Source organism: Phyllobates terribilis, unplaced genomic scaffold (genome assembly GCF_046119375.1).
Source record: "Phyllobates terribilis strain yellow unplaced genomic scaffold, ASM4611937v1 Scaffold_3__8_contigs__length_932513732, whole genome shotgun sequence".
Taxonomy (NCBI): Eukaryota; Metazoa; Chordata; class Amphibia; order Anura; family Dendrobatidae; genus Phyllobates; species Phyllobates terribilis.
In genome coordinates, this window is record NW_027362763.1 from 511,665,445 (window position 1) to 511,690,772 (window position 25,328).

The window sequence follows — 25,328 nt, forward strand, 5'->3', positions numbered from 1 at the left end:
TGCTGCCACCCCCAAACCTACTGTCTCATTCCCCATTACCCTGTAGACCATAAGCACAGAATGGAAGGGCCCCTTCCCCCTCTATTCCAGTCTGTCATTATTAAACAGTTCATTGCAATTTATATTAGCATTTTATATGTAAACCTCTTTTCACATGTGCAGCAACATGGAATTTAATGTGCTATAAAAATAAATAATAATAATAAAAGTGTGCCCCATCCTGGTCCCATTCTTTAATGTCTGCCATCTTGCAATACTTTCCCCCATCCTTTAATAATGTCCCTCTGTCCTGGTGTTCTTTAACAACACATTTAAAAAAAAAAATAATGATTCTTCTCATCTCTCACCACTCTCAGGATGGCCAGTGTACTCTCACATACACAGTGCAGGGAGGCAGGACGGCATATGTTAGTGACGTCATGGGCCACCCCACAACAAGCACACCAACGTCAGCCTCTGAATGCCCTGTGACGTGTATAATGATTGCAGTACAGGGACCCAGTGGCACATAACATGATAATGATCCAAAACACACATCTGTTGCATATCTGAAGATGAATATGGTGAAAGTGATTCAGTGGCCAAGTATGTCTCCTTACATGAACCAAATCGAACTCCTATGGGGAATTCTGAAGAGACAAGTTGAGCATCACTCTCCATCCAGCATTCAGGCTCTATAAGATGTCGATCTTGAAGAATGTAAATGTTGCAATATGTTCCTTCCATGCCTAGAAAGCTTGGTGCACTCCTTAAAAATCATAAAGGTCATGCTAAATATTAGATGTAGTAGTTTTTGATGTGGTGTGTATTCATTTTTCTATCAACCATTTGAGTAAAATTTAAGATTTTGTAAATGAAAGATACTGTATATTACTAACATTATTTTCATGTCAAGAGTTGAAAAAATGTTCTGTGAAAGGGGGTGTACTGATTTATTATTATATATATATATATATATATATATATATATATATACAGTACAGACCAAAAGTTTGGACACACCTTCTCATTTAAAGATTTTTCTGCATTTTCTTGACTATGAAAATTGTACAGTCCATCCGTTCACCTTTTCTGCGTCGCACAAAGACACGGTGGTTGGAACCAAAGATCTCAAATTTGGACTCATCAGACCAAAGCACAGATTTCCACTGGTCTAATGTCCATTCCTTGTGTTCTTTAGCCCAAACAAGTCTCTTCTGCTTGTTGCCTGTCCTTAGCAGTGGTTTCCTAGAAGCTATTTTACCATGAAGGCCTGCTGCACAAAGTCTCCTCTTAACAGTTGTTGTAGAGATGTGTCTGCTGCTAGAACTCTGTGTGGCATTGACCTGGTCTCTAATCTGAGCTGCTGTTAACCTGCGATTTATGAGGCTGGTGACTTGGATAAACATATCCTCAGAAGTAGAGGTGACTCTTGGTCTTCCTTTCCTGGGGCGGTCCTCATGTGAGTCAGTTTCTTTGTAGCGCTTGATGGTTATTGCAACTGCACTTGGGGACACTTTCAAAGTTTTCCCAATTTTTCGGACTGACTGACCTTCATTTCTTAAAGTAATGATGGCCACTCGTTTTTCTTTACTTAGCTGCTTTTTTCTTGCCATAATACAAATTCTAACAGTCTATTCAGTAGGACTATCAGCTGTGTATCAACCAGACTTCTGCACAACACAACTGATGGTCCCAACCCCATTTATAAGGCAAGAAATCCCACTTATTAAACCTGACAGGGCACACCTGTGAAGTGAAAACCATTTCCGGTGACTACCTCTTGAAGCTCATCAAGAGAATGCCAAGAGTGTGCAAAGCAGTCGTCAAAGCAAAAGGTGGCTACTTTGAAGAACCTAGAATATAAGACATATTTTCAGTTGTTTCACACTTTTTTGTTAAGTATATAATTCCACATGTGTTAATTCATAGTTTTGATGCCTTCAGTGTGAATGTACAATTTTCATAGTTATGAAAATACAGAAAAATCTTTAAATGAGAAGGTGTGTCCAAACTTTTGGTCTGTACTGTATATATATATATATATATATATATATATATATATATATATATATATATATACATCAGGTGTATTGAGTATTGAACAAGTCACCAATTTTCTAAATAAATATATTTCTATTGGTGCTATTGACATGAAATTCTCACCAGATGTCGGTAACAACCCATCCAATCCACACAGACAAAGAAATCAAGCCATAGATGTCTATAAATAAAGTTATGTGTTATTATGAGAAATTACACAGGGAAAAAGTATTGAACACATGAAGAAGGAGAGGTACTCAAATCTATCAGTAATTAGAAAGCAATCCTACCACTTAGTGAGAAATAATATCAGCTAGCTTAACTGATGGCCTATGAAAAGTTTCCTCATTACCAAGGGGCCACACAAGAAACATCTCATGATGGGTAAAACCAGTGAGCGGTCTCAAAACATACTGATGGCATTCAATGCAAATAAATAGAAAATGAAAGACCGGCACTTATTCCAATCGCGTACCTTTTTGTAGTCCAATGAGCGTCAGTCACAAATAGCCAGGGATAGCTAATCAGCAGGTGCTCTGCCCGAAGAAAGATTTTTCCTTAGATATCCTGTTAGTAGATAGAAGGCGGCACTCCAGCAAGCGATTAAATATGAAGATCCTTTATTCTTTACACACAATTTTAAAACATGGAGCAGGGGAAGCGGGGGTCCTTCAGGATGACGACCATTTCGCACCAAGCTGGTGCTTCAGAGGTATTTGGACCCGTTGATCTTGGTGCGAAACGGCCGTCGTCCTGAAGAACCCCCGCTTCCTCGGCTCCATGTTTTAAAATTGTGTATAAAGGATCTTCATATTTAATCACTTGCTGGAGTGCTGCCTTCTATCTACTAACAGGATATACTGATGGCATTGGTTGCAGAAGAATTTATAAACTGCTGAAGGCAGAGCTGCCACCAGGAAATTCAAGGCCACATACTGACGAAATTGTAGGGCCCCCTTAAGACTCCGCCCAGGCTCCACCCCAGCTCTACCTCCACTCCTTGAAGCTTCCACAGTACCTGCACACACTCTTGAAAAAACTCCACTTTCTTTACCATGTCCTCACCAATCACAGAATAACACTTACCATTGAACACCATATCACATACATAGCCAGCAGCTTTTGTTTTGGCCAAAAGATTTTTAAAGCCGCCACCATGACAAGGTAGACTCTTTTGGCAAGGCCTTACTCTACTTTAATCAATTAAAAATTTCTCATAATACTCAATACTATTTTTAGGTATATTTTTATTTATTTTTCTTTAAGGTAACGTGTCAAATACATTTTTTAAAATGACCAGTAATATCACATAAAAGAAACAAGTACCGTCACACCATGACCAGACCACATATTACAACCACATGGTGACTGAATAATACTAGTGATGAGCGAGCATACTCGCAAGTACTCGGTACTCGCCCGAGTATCTCAGTACTCAAGATGCTCGGAGCTCGCTGAGTACTTCTGAAATGCTCGGGCAGATGCTCGGGTCCCCACCCTGCATGTTTGGCGCTCTTTAGAGCGCCAATCAACATGCAGGGATTGTCTGCCACTCACTGTAATGCCGCAGCCATGTTGCTTGTGGCATTACAGTGATTGTCTGGCCACACAGCGTCATCAGGTCTATATTAGGAGGGAGAGGTGCTGCTGAGCTAGGGAGAGATTTGGTTGTTTATTAGTTAGTGTAGGTATTCCACAAGATTCTCTACATATCCATGTCACCTAACAGTCCTTCTGAGGACTAATCCATCTGCAGAGATATCAGTGCTAGGCAGGCAGGCAGGCAGGGTATATAGCAGACTGCAGTGCATATAGCATATTCCAGTTCTGTCTGCTGGTGCTTCTACAGATATTTGTAGAAATAGCCCCAGGTATCAGGGGCCAGGAATAATTTTTTTATCTTAATCCTGATTATTTGCTTAAAAAGCAATCCAGAGAACACAGTTTTTCTGCGCCATTTGCTTGTTGGCACTGCAGTATACAGCCAGGTACTTTCCATATTACAGTGCTAAAAATCCAGCTATTTAAAACTGTGGTTAGTCCGTCACAAGGATCACATATAATTGTGCTGAAAATTCTGCCATTTCTGGCCTCCATTGAAATTTTGTTGCAGTGTGTCAGCGAAGTTATTGACACGAAGTTGCTGTTAAAAATAGTTACCTACAGGACAGCTATTTAAAACTGTGGTTTTTCCGTCACACGGATCACATATAAGTTCGCTCCAAATTCAGCCATTTGTAGTGAGCGTGCAAGATATTGTCCTCCATTTAAAATGGGCAAGGCGCGTGGCAAGGGACTGGGAACTGGACGTGATGGTGATTGTGATGGTGCATGCAGAGGCCGAGGCCGGGCGCAAGCTGAAATTGTGCCACAACAAACACCCACATCTTCTCGCCCGACCTACCTGTCCCAATTACTAGGGGACCGCAGCACACCACTATTGAACCCAGAGTAGTGTCAAAAGGTTGTTAGTTGGATAGCGGATAATGCTTCCAGACACTTTGCCACCACCACCACCACCACCCTGTCTTCCACATGGTCAAGTCTCAGTAGCCATGAGTCTGGACCGCATATTCCTCATGCTGATCCTCCTTCCTCAACTGATCCCACACTTGGACACTCTGAAGAGTTCACTTTTCCATTTATAGATTTAGGCTTCTTGCCTGATCCACTTGAAGCGGGGCAAAAGGAGATCGCATGTAGCGATGCCAAAATATTTGAGCAGCCATGGTCATACGAAGGCGATGGTGGGAAAGTGTCACAAGAGGTGGACGAAGATGAGACACAATTGCCAGAAAGTCAGGAGGAGGACTAGGGTGCGGAAGTGGAAGACAAGGTGGTGGATGATATAGTAACTGACCCAACCAGGCAGGAAGACATACAGAGCGAGGACAGCAGCACACTGGGGGGACGGAGGCAGAGCACCCCAACAGGCAGGAAGAAGCAGTGTGGTGGCCACAGACAGAAAGCGGGCAACCGCTCCCCGTAACATCAACACAATGGAAGTTGCCAGTACAACTGTTAGGTCTTCCCGAGTCTGGTTGTTTTTAAAAGACTCTGCCGATAACCCCAAAAAGGCCATTTGCACCACCTGCCAGACTACCATCAGCAGAGGTAGCAAAACTACCAGCCTGACCAACACCAACATGATCAGACACATGGCAGAAATGCACCAAACTTTGTGGGCCAAACCCCAGGGCACAAGAACAATGCCTGCGTGTGACACCACTTCTTCTTCTGCTGTTGTGCGTGCAAGCCAATCCCTTGTCCATAGTGCATGTCAAGATGCCTCCTTCCCTGCACCTGTCGTTGCACACTCTCAACTAGCACCATCAGCAAGCACGTCCTTGTCCCAGTGCAGTGTTCAGTTGTCCATACCCCAGTCCTTGGAACGCAAGCACAAATACGTAGGCAACGCTCCACAGGCCACACTACTAAATTCCCACATTTCGTGACTGCTTGCGCTCGAAATGTTGCCTTTTAGGCTTGTGGAGATGGAAGCTTTCCGCAACCTGATGGCGGCGGCTGTCCCTCGGTACTCGGTCCCCAGCCGCCACTATTTATGCCGGTGTGCCATCCCCGCATTACACAAGCACGTGTCCCAACCATTAGCCGTGCCCTCAACAATGCATATACCGGGAAAGTCCACCTAACCACAGACAAGTGCTTGTGGGCAGGGACGGTACATCTCGCTGACAGCACACTGGGTTAAGATAGTGGAAGCCGGGACCCAGTCAGACCTTGAGATGGAACACATCCTCCCGATGCCGAGGATAGCGGGCCCTAGGTCAATCAGGGTTGCCCCCACAGTCTACAGCTCCTGCACCTCATCCTCCTCAGCCTTCTCATCCTCTTCAGCCTCCATCTCTGAAATGACAACATCAGTCACAAGCTAGAAGCACTGCAGCACTGCCTGAGCCAAGCGGCAACAGGCTGTGCTGAAGCTAATATGCTTAGGTGACAAACCGCACAATGCTGAAGAGTTGTGGACAGCTCTGAAAGAGCAGGCAGATCTGTGGCTGATACCGCTGAAACTACAGCCAGGCATGGTCGTGTGTGACAATGGCCGGAACCTGGTGGCAGCTCTGAGGCGAGGCGAGCTCACACATGTACCATGCCTGGCCCATGTGCTTAACCTCGTGGTTCAGCAGTTTCTCAAAACCTACCCGGAGCAGCCGGATCTGCTTGTCAAATTATGACGCCTGTGTGCCCATTTTACAAAGTCAGCTAGAGCTTCCGCCGCCCTTGCCGTGCGTTTGCAGCTTCCGTCTTACAGACGCGTTGGAAATTTGCACTGAAGATGTTGGGAAGGATTTGTGAGCAGTAAAGGGCAGTTGTTGACTACCAGCATCAACAAGGCTGTCGGTATTCAGTTCAGACTCCACACATAAGACCTCAGGAGTGGACATGGATGTCAGACATATGTACCATCCTCCAAAACTTTGAGAACTCACCAAGATGGTGAGCAGCAATGATGCCATAATTAGCGTCACCATCCCACTTCTATGTCTTCTGAAACGCTCTCTGCTCACAATCAAAGAGGATGCACTGCAGTCGAGCACGATGAGCTGGAGCAAGGAACCATACAGGGTGATTACACACAGCCCAGGCTCATCTCATCCCAATGTGGATTGGGTGACAATGAGGAAGAGGAGGAGGAAGAACTGGAGCTAGTTTCATGCGCTATAGATGGTACTACCTGCACAACTGTCATACCGTCTGTTCAGCGTGGATGGCCTGAAGACTGGGAGGAGGAGGAGAGCATGGTCAGTCATCCTCTTGGTGAATGTCTTGCCTGTTAGCAGTCTGGCAAGCATGGCTGAGTTTTTGTTACGCTGCCTTTCCCGTGACCCTCGTGTTCTCAAAATTTTGGGTGACAGTCATTACTGGTTGGTGACACTTCTAGATCCACGCTACAAGGAGAACTTTCTATCTCTTATTCCTGTGGCGGACAGGTCTACAAAAATGGGGCAGTGCCAGAAGATCCTTGTTGTGGAACTATTAAAAAAAATCCCATCTGTAAACGCTGGTGGCAGAGGTCACAGTTCATTGGACAACCAAGGAGTACAGGCGAGAGAGACACAACTCCAATCCAGCAGAGGCAGGGGAACACTGTCAAAGTTCTGGGAGAGTTTTCTCAGCCCCTCCCATCGCCCAAGCCCTGAGGCATGGGGTACTCTCACAAGGAGTGCAAAGTTTGGGAAAATGCTGAGGGAGTACCTCTCCGACCGTACCAACGTCCTCCATGATTCCTCTCTGCCTTAGAATTATTGGGTATCCAAGCTGGACACGTGGAATGACCTGGCTCTCTATGCCTTGGAGGTCCTAACTTGCCCTGCCGCTAACGTTTTATCAGAGCGGGTTTTTAGCACCACTGGTGAAATTATAACTGATAAGCGCATCCGCCTGTCAACTGAAAATGCTGACAGGCTGACTCTTATAGAAATGAACAAGGGCTGGATTGGGCCAGACTTCTCAACACCACCGAATAATAGCAGCGTAACATAAACTCAAATCCAGAGTCTTTTTTTTGGGAGGTGTATTCCCATGCACCTTTTCCCACCCAGACATGGGTATAAACTTCCTGATTTTGGCTATTTGCTCTTGTCCTCCTCTTTCTCCTCATCCTCATCCTCCACCACCATATCACCAGGGTGACTGTGGTACGTGATGCAACACCCACATAATTTTTTTAAAGGGTGTTTATGATGCCCGTAAAAAAATTTTTTTATACAGTATGTTCATGTATACTCCCCAGGGGTAAATGTTTGTCAGCCCATACACTTAGTGCATGGGCATTACAAGTATAGAGATCCGCTCCTTTCTAATAGGAACATTATTTTATGAGGCCCTCCTCCATGTCTTTTCCAAGGGGCATTGGAGTGCCTCCCAATTTTTGGCAGCCCTTGCATTCACTGCATAGGCCAACATTATGGGAGACCCACTTCCTAATAATGGGAACATTTTTTCATCAGGCCCTCTGATCTCCACGTCTCTTCCAAGGGGCATTGGAGTGCTTCCCAATTTTTGGCAGCCCTTGCATTCACTGCATAGGCCAACACTATGGGAGACCCACTTCCTAATAATGGGAACATTTTTTCATGAAGCCCTCCATGTCTCTTCCAAGAGGCATTGAAGTGCCTCCCTATTTTTGGCAGCCCTTGCATTCAATGCATAGGCCAACACTATGGGAGACCCACTTCCTAATAATGGGAACATTGTTTTCAGGAGGCCCTCTGACCTCGACGTCTATTCCAAGGGGCATAGGAGTGCCTCCAAATTTTTGACAACCTTTGCATTCACTGCATAGGCAAACACAGTGGGAGACCCACTTCCTAATAATGGGATCATTGTTTTCAGGAGGCCCTCTGACCTCCACGTCTCTTCCAAGGGGCATTGGAGTGCCTCCAAATTTTTGGCAACCCTTGCATTCACTGCATAGGCAAACACAATGAGAGACCCACTTCCTAATAAAGGGACCATTTTTTTTCAGGAGGCCCTCCTCTACGTCTCTTCCAAGGGGCATTGGAGTAGGTCAATTTTTTTGGCAGCCCTTGAATTCACTACATAGGCAAACAGTATGGGAGACCCACTTAATAATAATGGGAACATTGTTTTCAGGAGGCCCTCCTCTAAGACTCTTCAAAGGGGTATTGGGGTGCTTCCAAATTTTTAAAGGGTTATTGGGGAGCGTCCAAAATTTGGGCAGCCCTACCACTCACTGCATACTCAATAACAGTATAGGAGACCCACTCTTTAGTAATGGGAACAGCAAAGCATAGCCGGCTGATGGCTCTCTATGAATATTGAGGGCTGACTGCTGGCCCTTTAAGAATAGTAAAAGCCGCCTGATGGCCCTATAAAATAGGCTTAGTGACTTTCAGAGTCCCTCCTTCATAAATGAAACAGGATGTGTCTGATAATTTTTCACACACCACATGGCCAGATAAGGTTGTAAAATGTTAAAATTACATTTTCCAGTGAATGCATTTGTCACGGTTGAAAGCAATGCAAAAGTGCAAAAACGCATCAAAAACGCTACGTGTGAACATAGCCCAGGCTGTGGAGGAGCATTTTTGTTTTTGATTATTTATTTTGCCTTATATACAAGTCATTACCCTGGAAAGGATGTTCCTTAACATATTTCCTAGGAAAATCCATTTTGGTTTAGTTTTTGTATGTTTTATTGTGAGTCCGTAAAAGTGGCGTAATACTGTACCTCTGACAACATTGTTCACAGCAGTGACGTGGGAGTCAGAAATGCTTCCAGGGGTCTTCCCCATGCTGTATCCATGTCATTTGAGCACTTTTCCCATCGATTTGGGCAATTTTTAGGCCCTCTGCAGACCGCCGGGCGGAGCAGCCTGAAAAATGCTCGAGTTTCCCATAGACTTACATAGCTCCAGTCAAGCCCTCGAGCATTCCAATGGGCTCGACCCGAACAATGAGCACCCAAGCATTTCAGTGCTCGCCCATCACTAAATAATACCGGATATACGGGACAAATACCTCCGCACCAAGACTAGACCACATATTACCACCACATAGTGACAGAATACTACAATACTGTTCATTAATAAAAAAAAACACAATACTAATATTACCATAAGTGCCATTATACACAGGATCTCTGTAGATAGTATATCCAGCACAGACAGCCATCACTTCTTCCAGCCAGGACTCTCTGCATAAAATAACAGAGTTATCTACAGCACCGCTTCCTAAGCACATTCCCCAATTTTTCCCTAACGTCTACACTACACCAGATGAAGAAAAAAAGAGACATAGTGCTACCCTGCACAGTAGTAGGCTCCCTCACTGAAAACAGTATCCTCAAAAATAAAATCACAGCAGTAATAATATCCATAAATAGCCACTACAGTAACAATGTCTCATATCCTGCCCTCATGTCTCCATCCTGCCCCCATTTGTCTCCATTCTGCCCAAATGTCTTTCCATTCTGCCCCCAATGTCTGCATCCTGCCCTCATTTCTCCATTATGCCCCCAATGTCTCCATTCTGCCCTCATGTCTCCATCCTGCCCCAATGTCTCCATTCTGCACAGTAACAGGGCCACTGTCACTGAAAACAGTATCCTCAAAAATAAAATACATCACAGCAATAATAATATCCATAATTAGCCCCTACAGTAATAATGTCTCATATCCTGCCCTTATGTCTCCATCCTGCCCCCATTTGTCTCGATTCTGCCCACATGTCTCCATTCTGCCCCAAGTCTTCATCCTGCCCCAATGTCTCCATCCTGCCCTCATGTCTTCATTCTGCTCCCAATGTCTCCATTCTGCCCTCATGTCTCCATTCTGCCCCCATGTCTCCATTCTGCCCTCAATGTCTCCATCATGCCCCCATTTCTCTCTATTCTGCCCCCATGTTTCTCCATCCTGCCCCCATGTTTCTCCATTCTTCCCCAAATGTTTCCAACCTGCCCCCAATGTCTCCATTCTGCACTCATATCTCCCTTCTGCCCATGTCTCCATTCTGATCCCAATGTCTCCATCTTGTCCCCATTTTTCTCCATTCTGCCCCCAATGTCTCCATCCTGCCCCCATGTTTATCCATTTTGCCCCAATGTCTCCATCCTGACTCCATTTCTCCCCATTCTGCCCCAATGTCTCCATTCTGTCCCCATGTTTCTCCATTCTGCCCCATTTGTCTCTATTCTGCCCCATATTTCTCCACTCTGCCCCATGTCTCTTCATTCGGCCCCATTTATCTCTATTCTGCCTCTATTTTTTTCCATTGTGCCACCATTTGTTTCCATTCTGCCCCCAATTGTCTCAATTCTGCCACGATTTGTTTCCATTCCATTCTCTACCCAATGTCTCCATCCTGCCCCCAATGTCTCCATTCTGCATCCAATGTCTCCATCCTGCCCCATGTCTCTATTCTGCCTCCATGTCTCCATTCTGTCCCCATGTCTCCATTCTGTCCCCATGTCTCCATTGTGCCTCCAATGTCTCCATTCTGCTCCCAAAGTCTCCATCCTGACCCCATGTGTCTCCATCTTGCACCCATGTCTCTCCATCCTGCCCCCATGTCTCTCCATTCTGCCCCATGTCTCTCCATTCTGCCCCCAATGTCTCCATCCTGCCCCCATGTCTCCATCCTGCCCCATGTCTCTCCATTCTGCCCAATTGTCTCTCCATTCTGCCCTCAATGTCTCCATCCTGTCCCCATGTCTCCATCCTGCCCCATGGCTCTCCATTCTGCCCAATTGTCTCTCCATTCTGCCCCCAATGTCTCCATCCTGCCCTCATGTGTCTCCATCATGCCCTCATGTGTCTCCATCCTGCCCCATGTGTCTCCATTCTGCCCCCATGTCTCTCCATTCTGCCCCCAATGTCTCTATCCTGCCCCCATGTCTCCATCCAGCCCCCATGTCTCCATCCTGCCCCATGTCTCCATCCTGCCCCATGTCTCTCCATTCTGCCCAAATGTCTCTCCATTTTGCCCCCAATGTCTTCATCCTGCCCCCATGTCTCCATCCTGCCTCCATGTCTCTCCATTCTGTGTCCATGTCATCTCCATTCTAACCCCATAGTGCGGCTTTACAAAAAAAGTAAAAAAAAAAGAAAGTTTCTCCATGCCTTGTCGTGGTCCAGCAGCGACCGGCTCTCCCATCATCCGAGGCACAGTCGCCGGCGCATGACAGTGACATCATCCGTCGGCAATGTGCACCCTGACGTCAGCTGCCGGCCTATGATTGGCTGGTGGCTGTTAACTATTGCCGTGCGGGAAGCTTCCCGCATGGGAATAGATTTCAACTGAAAGTGCATCTAAGGACGCATGTTCAGTAATTGAACCAGACACGATCAGGTGTTCCCTCCAAAATCTCAAATAGAGAGATGAAAAGAATTATCAGAAGAGTTGTCCAAAAGCCAAGGACCACCTGTGGAGAGCTGCAGAAAGACCTGGAATCAGCAAGTACAATTGTTTCAAAGAAAACTATATGTTATGCACTCAACCTCCATGTCCTGTATGCACACTCACCAAGCAAGACTCCATTGCTGAAAAAAAAGCATGTTCAAGCATGTTTAAAGTTTGCTTAACAACATTTAGGCAATCCTGTGAAATACTGGGAGAATATATGAACTCTTTGGATGCCGTAATACACACCATTTTCGGAGGCCAAAAGGCACTGCGTATCACGCCAAAAACTTCATATACAGTGGCTTACAAAAGTATTCAATCCCACCTCACCCCCCCAATCATTATTTGTGTTTTGCTACTTCAAAATCAGGAATTTCACAGTTTTTTTGAGGGTTTGCATCAGTTCATGTAAAGAACATGCCTACAACTATGAACATTTGGTTTTCTTTTTATTGTGAAGCAAACAACAAATAGCAAAAAATAACTGAAAACTTCAGTGTGCATAACTATTCACCCCCCTAAAGTACTTTTTAGAGCCTCCTTTTGCTGCACTTATAGCTGCAAGTCACTCTGGATACGTCTCTCTGAGCTTTCCACATCTTGCCATTGGGATTTTTGCCCATTACTCAAAGAAAAATTGCTCTAGCTCCTTCAAGTTAGATGATTTCCTCTGGTGAACTGATAACAGATTCTCAGTTGGATTAAGATCTGGGCTTTGACTTGGTCAATCCAAAACGTTTACACATTTCCCCTTAAAGTACTCGAGTGTTGCTTTAGCAGTATGCTTTGAGTCATTGTCTTGTTGAAAGGTGACCCTCCGTCCTAGTCTCAAATCACTGACAGACTGAAACAAGTTTTGCTCAAAAATATCCATATATTTCGCACCACCCATCTTCCCCTTGACTCTGACCATTTTCCCTGTAATTGCTGCTGAAAAACATCCCCACAGCATGATGCTACCACCACGTTTCACTGTGGGGATTGTGTTCTTGGGGTTATGAGCTGTGTTGGTTTGGCGTCAGACAAGTTTAATTTGGTGACCAAAAAGTTACATTTTAGTTTCATCTGAACACAGCACTTTCCTCGATACATTTGGGGAGTCTCCCACATGTCTTTTGGCAAACTCAAAATGAGCCTTACAATTTTTTGTGTAAGTAAAGGTTTTTTTCTGCTCACTTTTCCATAAATGCCACCTCTATGGAGTGTACGGTTTATTGTGATTGTATGGACAGATACTCCAGTGTCTGCTTGGGAACTCTGCAGCTTCTTCAAGATTACCTTTGCCATCTGTGCTGCCTCTCTGATTAATGCCCTCCTTGCCCGGGCTGAGAGTTTTGGTGGGTGCACCTATTTTGGCAGGTTTGTTGTAATACCATGTTTTTTCCATTAGTTGATAAAGGATTTGATGGTGCTCAGGGGATCATCAGAGATTGGGGTATTTTTTTTTATAGCCCATGTCTTGTACTTCTCAACAACTTTGTCACTGACTTGTTTGGAGATATTCTTGGTCTTCATGGTGTTGTTGGGTTAGTGGTGCCTCCTGCTTAATGCTGTTGCAGCCTCTCTGGCCTTTCAGAAAAGGTGTGTATATACTGACAGACCATGTGACACTTAGATTGCACACAGTTGGACTTCCTTTCAGTAAGCATGTGAGTTAGGAAGGTAATTACTTGCACCAGAAATTTTTAGAGGCTTTGTAACAAAAGGGATGAATACATATGCACATGCCAATTTTTAGTTATTTGATCCCATAAATTAAATTTATGCCTGTATTTTTCTGACTTCACCTCACCAACTTAGACTTATTTAATGCTGATGCATCACACACAAATCGGATTACAAAAATATTTAAACACAGGTTGTAATGTAACAAAATAGGTAAAAAGCCGAGGGGGTGAATACTTTCCCAAGCCACTGTAATTGAAGGAACGATGAATGGACAAATGTAGCAAGACATTATTGATAAAAATCAGCTGCCATCTGCCGGGATAGTGAAGATGAAATGAGGGTGGACATTTCAGCAAGTCAATGATCCCAAACATACAGCCAAGGAAACTTAATTGATTTCAGAGGAAGAAAATACAGATCCTGGAATGGCTCAGCCAATAGCCTCACCTGAATCCAATAGAGAATTTATGGAAGGAGCTAAAGCTCAGTATTCACAGAATGAGCCTATGGAACTTTAAGGATTTGAAGAGCATTTGTGAGGAAGGACGGGCCAAAATCACACCTGAGCAATGCATGTGACTCATTTTATAGGAGACGTCTTGAAGTTGTCATCACCAACAAAGGCTTTTGTACAAAGTATTAAATAAATTTCAGTAAGCATGTTCAAAACTTTTTTCCCATGCCATTTCTCATTATTGCACATAACTTAATTCATGGACATCTATAGATTGATTTATTTGCATGTTTGGATTGGATAGGTTGTTTCCGACATCTGGTGAGAATTTTATGTCAATAGCACCTGTAGAAATATATTTACTTACAAAATTGGCAACGTATTCAATACTTATTTCACCCAATGTATATATGTATATATATATACACACACATATACAGTGGGGAAAATAAGTATTTGATACGCTGTCAAGTTTTCCCACCTACAAAGAATGGAGAGGTCTGTAATTTTTATCATAGGTACATTTCAACTGTCTGTGAGAGACATAATCTAAAATAAAAAACAGAAATTCGCATTGTATGATTTTTCCATAATTAAATTGCATTATATTGCATGAAATAAGTATTTGATCACCTACCAACCAGCAAGAATTCTGGCTCTCACAGACCTGTTAGTTTTTCTTTAAGAAGCTCTCCTACTCTGCACTCATTACCGGTATTAATTGCACCTGTTTGAACTCGCTACCTGTATAAAAGACACCTGTCCACACACTCAATCAATCACAATCCAATCTCTCCACCATAGCCAAAACAAAAGAGTTGTCTGAGGACACCAGGGACAAAATTGTAGACCTGCACAAGACTGGGATGGGCTACAGGATAATAGGCAAGGAGCCTGGTATGAAGGCAACAAATGTTGGTGCAATTATTAGAAAATGTAAAAAACACAATCTTGCTTGGTCTGGGGCTCTGAGAAAGGTCAGGAATCAGCCCAGAGCTACACTGGAGGATCTGGTCAATGACCTGAAGAAAGCTGGGAACACAGTCTCAAACATTATCGTTAGTAACACACTATGCCGTCATGTATTAAAATCCTGCAGGGCAAGCAAGGTCCCCTGCTCACGTCAGCACATGTCCAGGCCCTTTTGAAGTTCAGCAGTGAACATCTGGATAATCCAGAGGAGGCATGGGAGAAGGTCATGTGGTCAGATGAGACCAAAATAGAACATTTTGGTATCAACTCCACCCTGTTTGGGGGAAGAAGAAGGATGAGCACAACCTCAAGAACACCGTTCCAGCCATGAAGCATGGATGGGGAAACATATTTTGGGGGTGCTTTTCTGCAAAAGGGACAGGACGACTGCACCATATTGAAGGGAGGATGGATGGGGTCATGTATCGCGAGATTTTGGCCAACAACCTCCTTCCCTCAGTAAGAGCATTGAAGATGAGTTGTGACCCCAAAGACACAGCCAGAGCATCTAAGGAGTGGCGCCGTAAGAAGCATTTCAAGGTCTAGGAGTGGCCTAGCCAGTCTTCAGACCTGAACCCAATAGAAAATGTTTGGAGGGAGCTGAAACTCAATGTTGCCCAGCAACGGCCCTGAAACCTGAAAGATCTGTATGGAGGAGTGGGCCAAATTCCATGCTGCAGTGTGTGCAAACTTGGTCAAGAACTACAGGAAACGCCTGACCTCTGTAATTGCAAAGATTTCTGCACCAAATACTAAGTTCTGTTTTTCTATTGTATCAAATACTTATTTCATGCAATAAAATGCAAATTAATTATGCAAAAATCATACAATTATATTTTCTGTATTTTTTTTTAGATTCTGTCTCTCACAGTTGAAGTGTACCTACGATAAAAATTGCAGACTTCTCCATTCTTTGTAAGTGGGAAAACTTGCAAAATCGGCAGTGTATTAAATACTTATTATCCCCACTGTATATATATATATATATATTTTATATATATATATATACAGTACAGACCAAAAGTTTGGACACACCTTCTCATTTAAAGATTTTTCTGTATTTTCGTGACTTTGAAAATTGTACATTCACACTGAAGGCATCAAAACTATGAATTAACACATGTGGAATTATATACTTAACAAAAAAGTGTAAAACAACTGAAAATATGTCTTATATTCTAGGTTCTTCAAAATAGACACCTTTTGCTTTGATGACTGCTTTGCACACTCTTGGCATTCTCTTGATGAGCTTCAAGAGGTAGTCACCGGAAATGGTTTTCACTTCACAGGTGTGCCCTGTCAGGTTTAATAACTGGGATTTCTTGCCTTATAAATGGGGTTGGGACCATCAGTTGTGTTGAGCAGAAGTCTGGTGGATACACAGCTGATAGTCCTACTGAATAGACTGTTAGAATTTGTATTATGGCAAGAAAAAAGCAGCTAAGTAAAGAAAAACGAGTGGCCATCATTACTTTAAGAAATGAAGGTCAGTCAGTCCGAAAAATTGGGAAAACATTGATTGTGTCCCCAAGTGCAGTTGCAAAAACCATCAAGCGCTACAAAGAAACTGGCTCACATGAGGACCGCCCCAGGAAAGGAAGACGAAGAGTCACCTCTGCTTCAGAGGATAAATTTATCCGAGTCACCAGCCTCAGAAACCGCAGGTTAACAGCAGCTCAGATTAGAGACCAGGTCAATGACACACAGAGTTCTAGCAGCAGACACATCTCTACAACAGCTGTTAAGATGAGACTTTGTGCAGCAGGCCTTCATGGTAAAATAGCTGCTAGGAAACCACTGCTAAGGACAGGCAACAGGCAGAAGAGACTTGTTTGGGCTAAAGAACACAAGGAATGGACATTAGAACAGTGGAAATCTGTGCTTTGGTCTGATGAGTCCAAATTTGAGATCTTTGGTTTCAACCACCGTATCTTTGTGAGACGCAGAAAAGGTGAACGGATGGACTCTACATGCCTGGTTCCCACCGTGAAGCATGGAGGAGGAGGTGTGATGGTGTGGGGGTGCTTTGCTGGTGACACTGTTGGGGATTTATTCAAAATTGAAGGCATACTGAACCAGCATGGCTACCACAGCATCTTGCAGCAGCATGCTATCCCATCTGGTTTGCGTTTAGTTGGACCATCATTTATTTTTCAACAGGACAATGACCCCAAACACACCTCCAGGCTGTGTAAGGGCTATTTGGCCAAGAAGGAGAGTGATGGGGTGCTACGCCTGATGACCTGGCCTCCACAGTCACCAGACCTGAACCCAATCGAGATGGTTTGGGGTGAGCTGGACCGCAGAGTGAAGGCAAAAGGGCCAACAAGTGCTAAGCATCTCTTGGAACTCCTTCAAGATTGTTGGAAGACCATTTCCAGTGACTACCTCTTGAAGCTCATCAAGAGAATGCCAAGAGTGTGCAAAGCAGTCATCAAAGCAAAAGGTGGCTACTTTGAAGAACCTAGAATATAAGACATATTTTCAGTTGTTTCACAATTTTTTTGTTAAGTATATAATTACACATGTGTTAATTCATAGTTTTGATGCCTTCAGTGTGAATGTACAATTTTCATAGTCAAGAAAATACAGAAAAATCTTTAAATGAGGTGTGTCCAAACTTTTGGTCTGTACTGTATATATATATATATATATATATATATATATATATACACGACTACGATGAGATTAAAATGTGTATAGTTTTCTGTCTTTTAATACTTTTGCCAAGAAATACAATTTTTTGCATAAGTAAAATAGTTTTTGATCTCACTGTTTCTGACAGATATAATTTTGTATTACTTTTTCATCAGCAAAGCTGAGGACTTATTTTTTGACAATTGAATTGAAGTTTTTAGTGGTACATTTTGGGGTTCATATGTCTTTTTGATTGCTTTTTATTACATTTTGGAAGGGGGAAACGAACACAAACCAGCAATTCTACCACTACTTTTTATTGATTTATTTTGGCTTTCACCATACAATGTAAATGACATGTTAACTTTATTTTGTGGGTTAGTATGATTATGGAGATACATCTATATTTTTTTATGTTTTACCAATATTGCACAATAAAACACTTAAAGAAAATGCTTAAAGCTTTTTCTTCATTTTTTGAGATGTGAGACAATTAAAAACACCAATTTTAGTATTTTTTTAATTTAATTTTAGCTACCATGCCAATTAAATAATGTAACATGTGTATCAAATAGTTTGAAACGTTACAGATGCAGCGATATCAATGACATGCACATATTTCTAAATTTTTAGATTTTCACATTTTTTTTCTACTTTATTATTGTAATATATTTGTAAACATTTTAGGAGACTTCAACTTCAGTGAGGTAGATCACTCATAAAACACACTGCAATACCTCAGTATTAGGCTACATTCACACGTTGAGTATTTGGTCAGTATTTCCCATAAGCATTTGTAAGCCAAAACCAGGAGTGGGTCAAAAATGCAAAAGTGGTGCACGTGTTCCATTAGGCTATTTTCCCATGATGAGTTTTTGATGGCGCGTGTTTTTGAAAAAATCCAAGTAACTTTCTTCACTTAATGGGTGAAGAAATGCGACAGAAAATCTGCAACACCAAAAACTCATTTTTTCTCTGATTGTTCTTCTGGTTTTTGCTCACAAATACTGATGTGAACTACCAAACACTGAACTTATAATACTGAATGTAGCTTTATAGTGTATTATGCCTGTCAGCAAAATGATGACAGGCTAGAAAATACCTTTGTCATGACTCTGTTGTCAGGTATCCCAGGGCCAGGGGCTCCTTCCCCGTCCCTAATGCTAGGGGTGCCCTAGCTATCCCTGTTCCCCAGATTGCTTCTAAAGGTGAAGACGCCGGGGTCATGTACCGTATTGAGCTCCTACATCTGCCCTCAATTTGTTCCCTCTCCCCACTCAGGGAAGAGGGGAGTAGTAGTGTATAGCAATACACCAATCAGACTAACAAGGTAATACAAACAGAGATAGAGGAAAATATCAATCATGCCAAACCAAATATGCACACACAAACAACAGAGGGAGTGAAGGATGGGAAAAACAAAAGTAGGAGAAGGAGAGGATTTGCACACATCCAAATCCAAGCAACAGTCTTAGATAAATCCAACAAACGCCTCCTCAAACAACAACACTCCACCAACTCCTAAATCATGCAGCAATGAAGCTAACTCTGGCAATGCCTGCTTGCTAGAATCCATTATATATAGGAGAGGGAAGTGGCCAACAGTGAACAGCTGAGAACCTTGAGGCAGGTAAGCTTCCAGGAGCACTCAACTGAACAGATGAACCCCAGCACTGCTAGAAAAAAACTGCACTGTTTAATATGATGGTGAAGTGCTTCTGTTTAATGAAAAAGTAGTTGAAATCAGACAGCGTGGTCTTCTGGCTCCTCTCTCTCGTGGTAAACCTGTGACAACCTTAGGCAAGATCTCAGAGTAGTTAGATAGCCATGGGGGCCATTGTTAGGTCCTTAGCTGCCATAACAAGGCATCAGCATTCAATGGGTGACAGAAGCAGCCCTCTCCTTCTGTCAAATCATCTAGATGATGCAGTTACTATTAACTGTGTTATGTAGAGGGTTAAACTGCCAGGATCGGCACTAGCACAAACCCCGGCAGTTGAGACAGAAGCAGGGATCAGTAATTCAGAGCCACTCCTGCTGTTGCTGCTGATCTCGTGGGTGCTCTTACAGCAATTATGCAATCATCCTGACGAAAATGTATGACGCAGAGCAGGAACATTTTCATTGTTGGTCGGGAACCAATTAGACTTATTTATTTTGTATTGTGTATGCCATGGACAAAAGTCAAAAACCGATTTAATAAAAAATTAATTAAATTTTTTTAATAACAATAATCTGATTAAAAATAAATATTCTGACTATCATAACTGATTTTAATGAGAATAGTACATTTTTGACTTTAGGTAATGGCAGTATTTTTACAAAGGTAAAATGAAACATTGAAGGTCTGCAGTCCATTAACCACTAGTTAATGGTCAGATTTGGGTGTAAAAAGAGAAAGTTGCTTTTGCTTAGTTTTATTCATATAGTGAAAGCCCAGAGGCAATGCAAGCAATATCTAACCTTACATCTATCTGTGATGTCCTCTCCAGAATAGCATTATAGTTTTCTCATTGCATGGACTTATCCCTTCTCCCTTCTGTTGCCTGGGAGAGATCAACTCCCAAACTGAAATTCTCTGGAACAGTTGTTCCATATACTTTACTGCATTTATGTTCTGCCTTTTCTTCACTATTAGAAATTCTAGAAAAAGTAAATGCCCCACCTATCCTGTGGTGCTAGTCTGTATCTTTATTTATTGCCATGCTTTCTTAGAATTCTATAATTCTTCCATAAGACAACATTATCATTGTCTGAATATAAAGAAATGAATACAGTATCCAAATAACAAAACTTGTAGAACTTATCCTTAATAACACGCTCTTTATTCTAAATTACATGTAAATTGCAGTAGACAGACAGCACTTCCAATGACCATTGCCATTTCGCATGAATACACGCTTCCTCAAAGTCCCCATTTAATTAATAGTATATTCAATTATTTGAATGGTAAATGTCAGAAACAAATCAGAGAGAAGGAAACCTAATATTGCTTTTCATGCTCTAATATTAATAATAATAAAGTTGAACATGATCTGGCCCATCTAATAAACTCTAGAAATTCCTATACACAACTAAAAAAAGCAAAGATTACATTGGATAACTTTATGCTTCTTTACACAAATCTCTTTGTCCTGACTGCTGGATTACTATGATAAATCATGTCAGAATGGCTGTATAGTCCTTTATAAACTTTTATTTAATTTCCACCCACCTAGCCTTATTTACAGCTTATCAGTGTCCTCCTGCTGCTGAGCTCTCAGACTACTCAGTACAAGCTGCAGCAATCGGTCAGGCCAGATAGTGGAAGATTATATACGCTTGATTTATTTCAATCTTAATATCAGGAATATGCCGCCATTCTGACATGGATTTTCAAAGCAAATACACCAGCCTCATCAGGTCTAAGACTTAATAATATATACAGTTTGTATCTTGAAAACTGGGGACAGATCCATTATAATAGTAATAATTTAATCTTAATATACTTTTATTTTTATTGATTTTTATTTTTGCAAACTTTGTGTTAAAGTATTTTGCAGTTCATTCCTTCTGTCATGTTTTCTTGTACATAAACTTTGCAGTAACTATAATAAAAATGCCCTACAAAGTGGCATTTAAAACTAAGTATAAAATTATGTGTTATAAATTAAAGCAATACACATTGAATATGCACTATAGATCTTACCCATGAAGTAGAAAAAAAGTCAGAAAAGTACATATCTATATTTTTTTTATTTGGGATATTTTTAATTATAAATACAGGGACAACAAATAGAACGATACAATATTATGTCTCAGGCATGTCTAAGTGCATACACATAAAAAATGTAAAAAGAAGTAAAGAGTTAAAGGCGTCTCATCTTCACTTGTGGGTAAAATTTCAAAGTGCTTGTAAAAGCTATCAACTTTATAATTTACTTCTTATTAAAAATCCTCTCCATTCTCAAGAATGCAGGAATCTTTAATTCTATTGTGTACAGCTAGTTGCCTAGGTTACCGGCCACTTTACAGTCCCAGAGTGGTCGGTTGCCTTGGCAAGGACTGTGCACGGTTTTCAGTATGCTTTAGCGCCTGCAAGAACTTTTCTGAAGCTGGATATGGTCGCTTCAGTGTTCCTGCCCACCTTTGATGCTACAGAGGTAAGGTTGCCTCGGCTAGCAGTATGAGAGAATGCTCAGTTTGGACCAATGGCGCAACCATGCTGCTATTCTGAATTTGCAAAACTTTAGGAGTACCCCACCACCTGGCAAGCAGGAAGCAGGGGAATGGTGTATTCCTGAAAAAAACAAGATTAGAGAAAAACCTTTAAAGGTAAGTGTTGTATATAAAATAATGTAACGTTATATCATCACTTACTAATCAGTGGCAGACCCAAAAATAAAAGGGGCTCAGCACTAGTGCTACAGCACCTTCACAAACTTTCCATACAGTGATGATCACAGCCCCCACGCTGTCCAGGTAACTGTCACATAGTCCCGTATACTGGAACAATGTACAATGTGTAGCAAGGAACGCCATGGTGCGTGGGAAGAGGCGTGGAAGCTATAACATTTACTGAAGTTAAAAAAAGCAAAAAAGCAAGAAATCAAAAATGAAATCCTGTGAGTGCATTGTATAAGTTATCTCTGCTGCTTCAACTGCTCAAACGCTATGCCTTTTCACTACTGGTTACTGAATTCTTGTAAGTATTTTTAAGTTGTATATATAGACCTGAATGAATGCCTACGAGATAAGCAAAGAGGACAGTAAAAGCGGTTTTCTAGATAATTTGCACCTTATATTGAAATTGTATATTTATAATTGTATACACTTTACATAATAATTTTTTTCTAACAATTCACTACAGTCATCCATAACATTTTAGATTGGATTGAACATATCAATGCAATACTCTTTAAGGCTATGTGCCCACGATGCAGAAATGCTCCGGATTTTTCCTGAGTGTTTCTGCATCTCCCTGGCAGAAAAAAACGCATGCGGATTGTACATGCGGATTGTACATGCGGATTGTACATGCGGATTGTACATGGGTTTTTCCTGCCAGGGACAAGCGTAATTAAAGTGTTTTGCACATGCGATTTCGCATGCGGGTTGTCAAGCGCTTTCCAAGCGATTTTAGCATCACTTGGAAAGCGCTTGACAACTTGGTCACACTATATAAATCCATGAAACCGGCATGGATTTATATAGTGTGACCGTAAAAGAATGGTAAAAAATAAAAAATAAATATTATACTTACCTTCTGATGGCCCCCAGTGTCCTTATCCGATACGTCCGGTCTCCCCAGTGTCCCGCGGTTGTGTAAAAGGATCAGCCATGACGTCATTTAGTCATGTGACGGCTAAAGCGACCGCTGACGTCGGCGGTCGCGTTACCTGTCACATGACTAAATGACGTCATGGCAGGTCCTTTTAGACCATCGCGAGCTGCCGGGAAGCCAGGACGGATCACTGAGGAGACTGGGGGCCATTAGATGGTAAGTATAATGTATATTTTTTATTTTAATTATTTTTTTTACAGGTACTATGGTACTCGGGTCTGGATGAGAGTCTCCTCTTCTCCAAACCCGGGTACCATCCGCACATTGAATCGTTTAATATCCGCATGTGCACATGTAGTCATGCAGATATTATGTGATTCAATGCAAGTCAATGGTGGCGAAAACGCAGCGATTACGCAAGGTAATTGGTAGTGCTGTGGATTTTTCCGCAATGATAATCCGCAGCGGAAATTTCCGCAGCATGTGCACAGCACATGCGGATTATCATTGGGGACCATGGCAGGCTTTCTACCAAGCATTTTTTAAGCATTTCTGCAGCGGAATTGTCGCTGCGGAAACGCTTAAAAAACACATAGTGGGCACACAGCCTTAGAGCTATGTGCACACAAAATCCTTTAAACTCAAACCCACCAAGTTTTTCAAGCAGAAGATGTTTCAGGAAACTGGCATTTTTTTTTCGTGAAGCATCTTTTTATGCTGTTTTTGTCGGTCACTTCCTGAGCTTTTTTTCAATGGTTTTTGCCGGCGGCATTTGTTTTTGGAGGGTTTTCCAATTGTGTTTGTGGAGTCTTTTTTATTATAATCTTTGGCTTGTTTGTTTTCTCTCCATTGAATAATAAAGAAACCGCTAGCATTGTTTTTAAAGAAAAACTATGGCAGAACGCTCTATAAAACATCCAGGCGTTTTTGGGGTATCTTTTGAGTTTTGCAATTGATTTGTATTGTAAAGCACAGAGTGTCTCTGGAGCAGAAAACTCCAGAAGAATTCGTAAGGTCACTTCTTTTAAGTGCTTTGCATTTTTTAGAAACCTGAAGCGGTTGAAAGACATTCAAAAGCGTGAACATATGCACAGCAAGTCTTTGTCAGGGCTCATGCAGACTACCGTATTTTTGGATTGCACTTGGCCCAATGTTATTCTATGAGTCCACATGTTCAATTTTGTTTCCTAGGACCAAACCGATCCGAGGGAAAAATTGCAGCATGTTCAGATCGCATACGACCAAGCAAGTCAATGTGAAAAAAATCGGACTGCACTCAGATGACTAACAGAAGGGAGGAGATGGAGAAATGTTTTTTTTCCATCTTCTCATCTGAGAAAATCGGAGCACACTATGATCATACTCTGATCAAACTGTAAGCAGAGTTTGATCAGAGTGTGATTAGCATAATCAGCCCAATTCTCTTGGATAGGAGAAAATACATTTGTGTGACCCTAGCCTTACATAGAAATTCATATGTTCATTCTTTTGAGCGTTTTCTAAAAGTTTTTTCAGGCGATTTCTGCGGTGGAATCTGCCTGAAAAAGATGTTGTGTGCACATACCCTTAAAGAAATTTACCATATCATAATAAAAATATTTGGGGAAAGTCAGTTATATTTTTGTTTTTTGTCTTTTTTTCCAACTACTTTATTTAGATTTTAACATTTGTGCGGAAGCTTGTTCAAGAGTGACAAATAATATGAACTTTGACTTTTGCTCTAACTTCCCATTTAGTATTGAAAGTCCATTTTTAAGTTTCAGATTGAAATATTAATAGCCTCTAACAGTTCAATTAACAGCATTACTATAAAATACATTGCTTATTAAACGACCGTTGCTGCCAATGGGTACATCATTATGTATCAATATTTAATACTATAAGTAATTTATTAATGGCAGATGTGAAGAGACATACATTATATATATGTACAGATGGCACAACCTATAGCTCTATCAAGGTGATAATATATTTTCAGTGCCTCTCCGCTGGCAAAGATCCAGTTGCAATGTCTGCTTTCCTTCAGAAAGTTCTCTCAATGTTGCTCTGAAACTTTATCTGAAAGAGAAATGATAAATAGAAAACGGATAAAGTTTCCTTGTGCAATTATTGGTGATGACAAGCAGACAAGACGGATACATGGAAATTGTGGGCTAATCACTTTCAATTTACTAAGACATCTATTCAGAAAATCCCTTTTTTAATCTGTGTATTGACTTGTCATGGAGGATTCTAAAGTAATAGTAACACATGGACATAGCCACGTATAAAGCCTATGCACCATTAGATCTAAAAGATTGACGTCTGTGTGTAATTACAAGATTATACAAAGGAAGTAAAGCGCTCACAACAATGATTTAATATAGTAATGCTTGGTGCGTGGGACCTTTTTGTCAAGAATGGCTTGTTTTTCAATCAGTA

At 41.8% G+C, this 25,328-nt stretch overlaps 1 protein-coding gene across 1 annotated transcript in view; it reads right to left on the reverse strand.

The window, feature by feature from the left end:
- Positions 1-23,114: 23,114 nt before the first annotated feature.
- The window catches only part of THEMIS (thymocyte selection associated), a 90,936-nt gene continuing 88,722 nt past the window's right edge, over positions 23,115-25,328 (reverse strand). Inside the window, exon 6 of the mRNA XM_073673206.1 lies at positions 23,115-24,965. Coding sequence (XP_073529307.1) covers positions 24,943-24,965 — 23 coding nt within the window. The 3' untranslated portion in view covers positions 23,115-24,942. The remainder of the gene's footprint in view (positions 24,966-25,328) is intronic.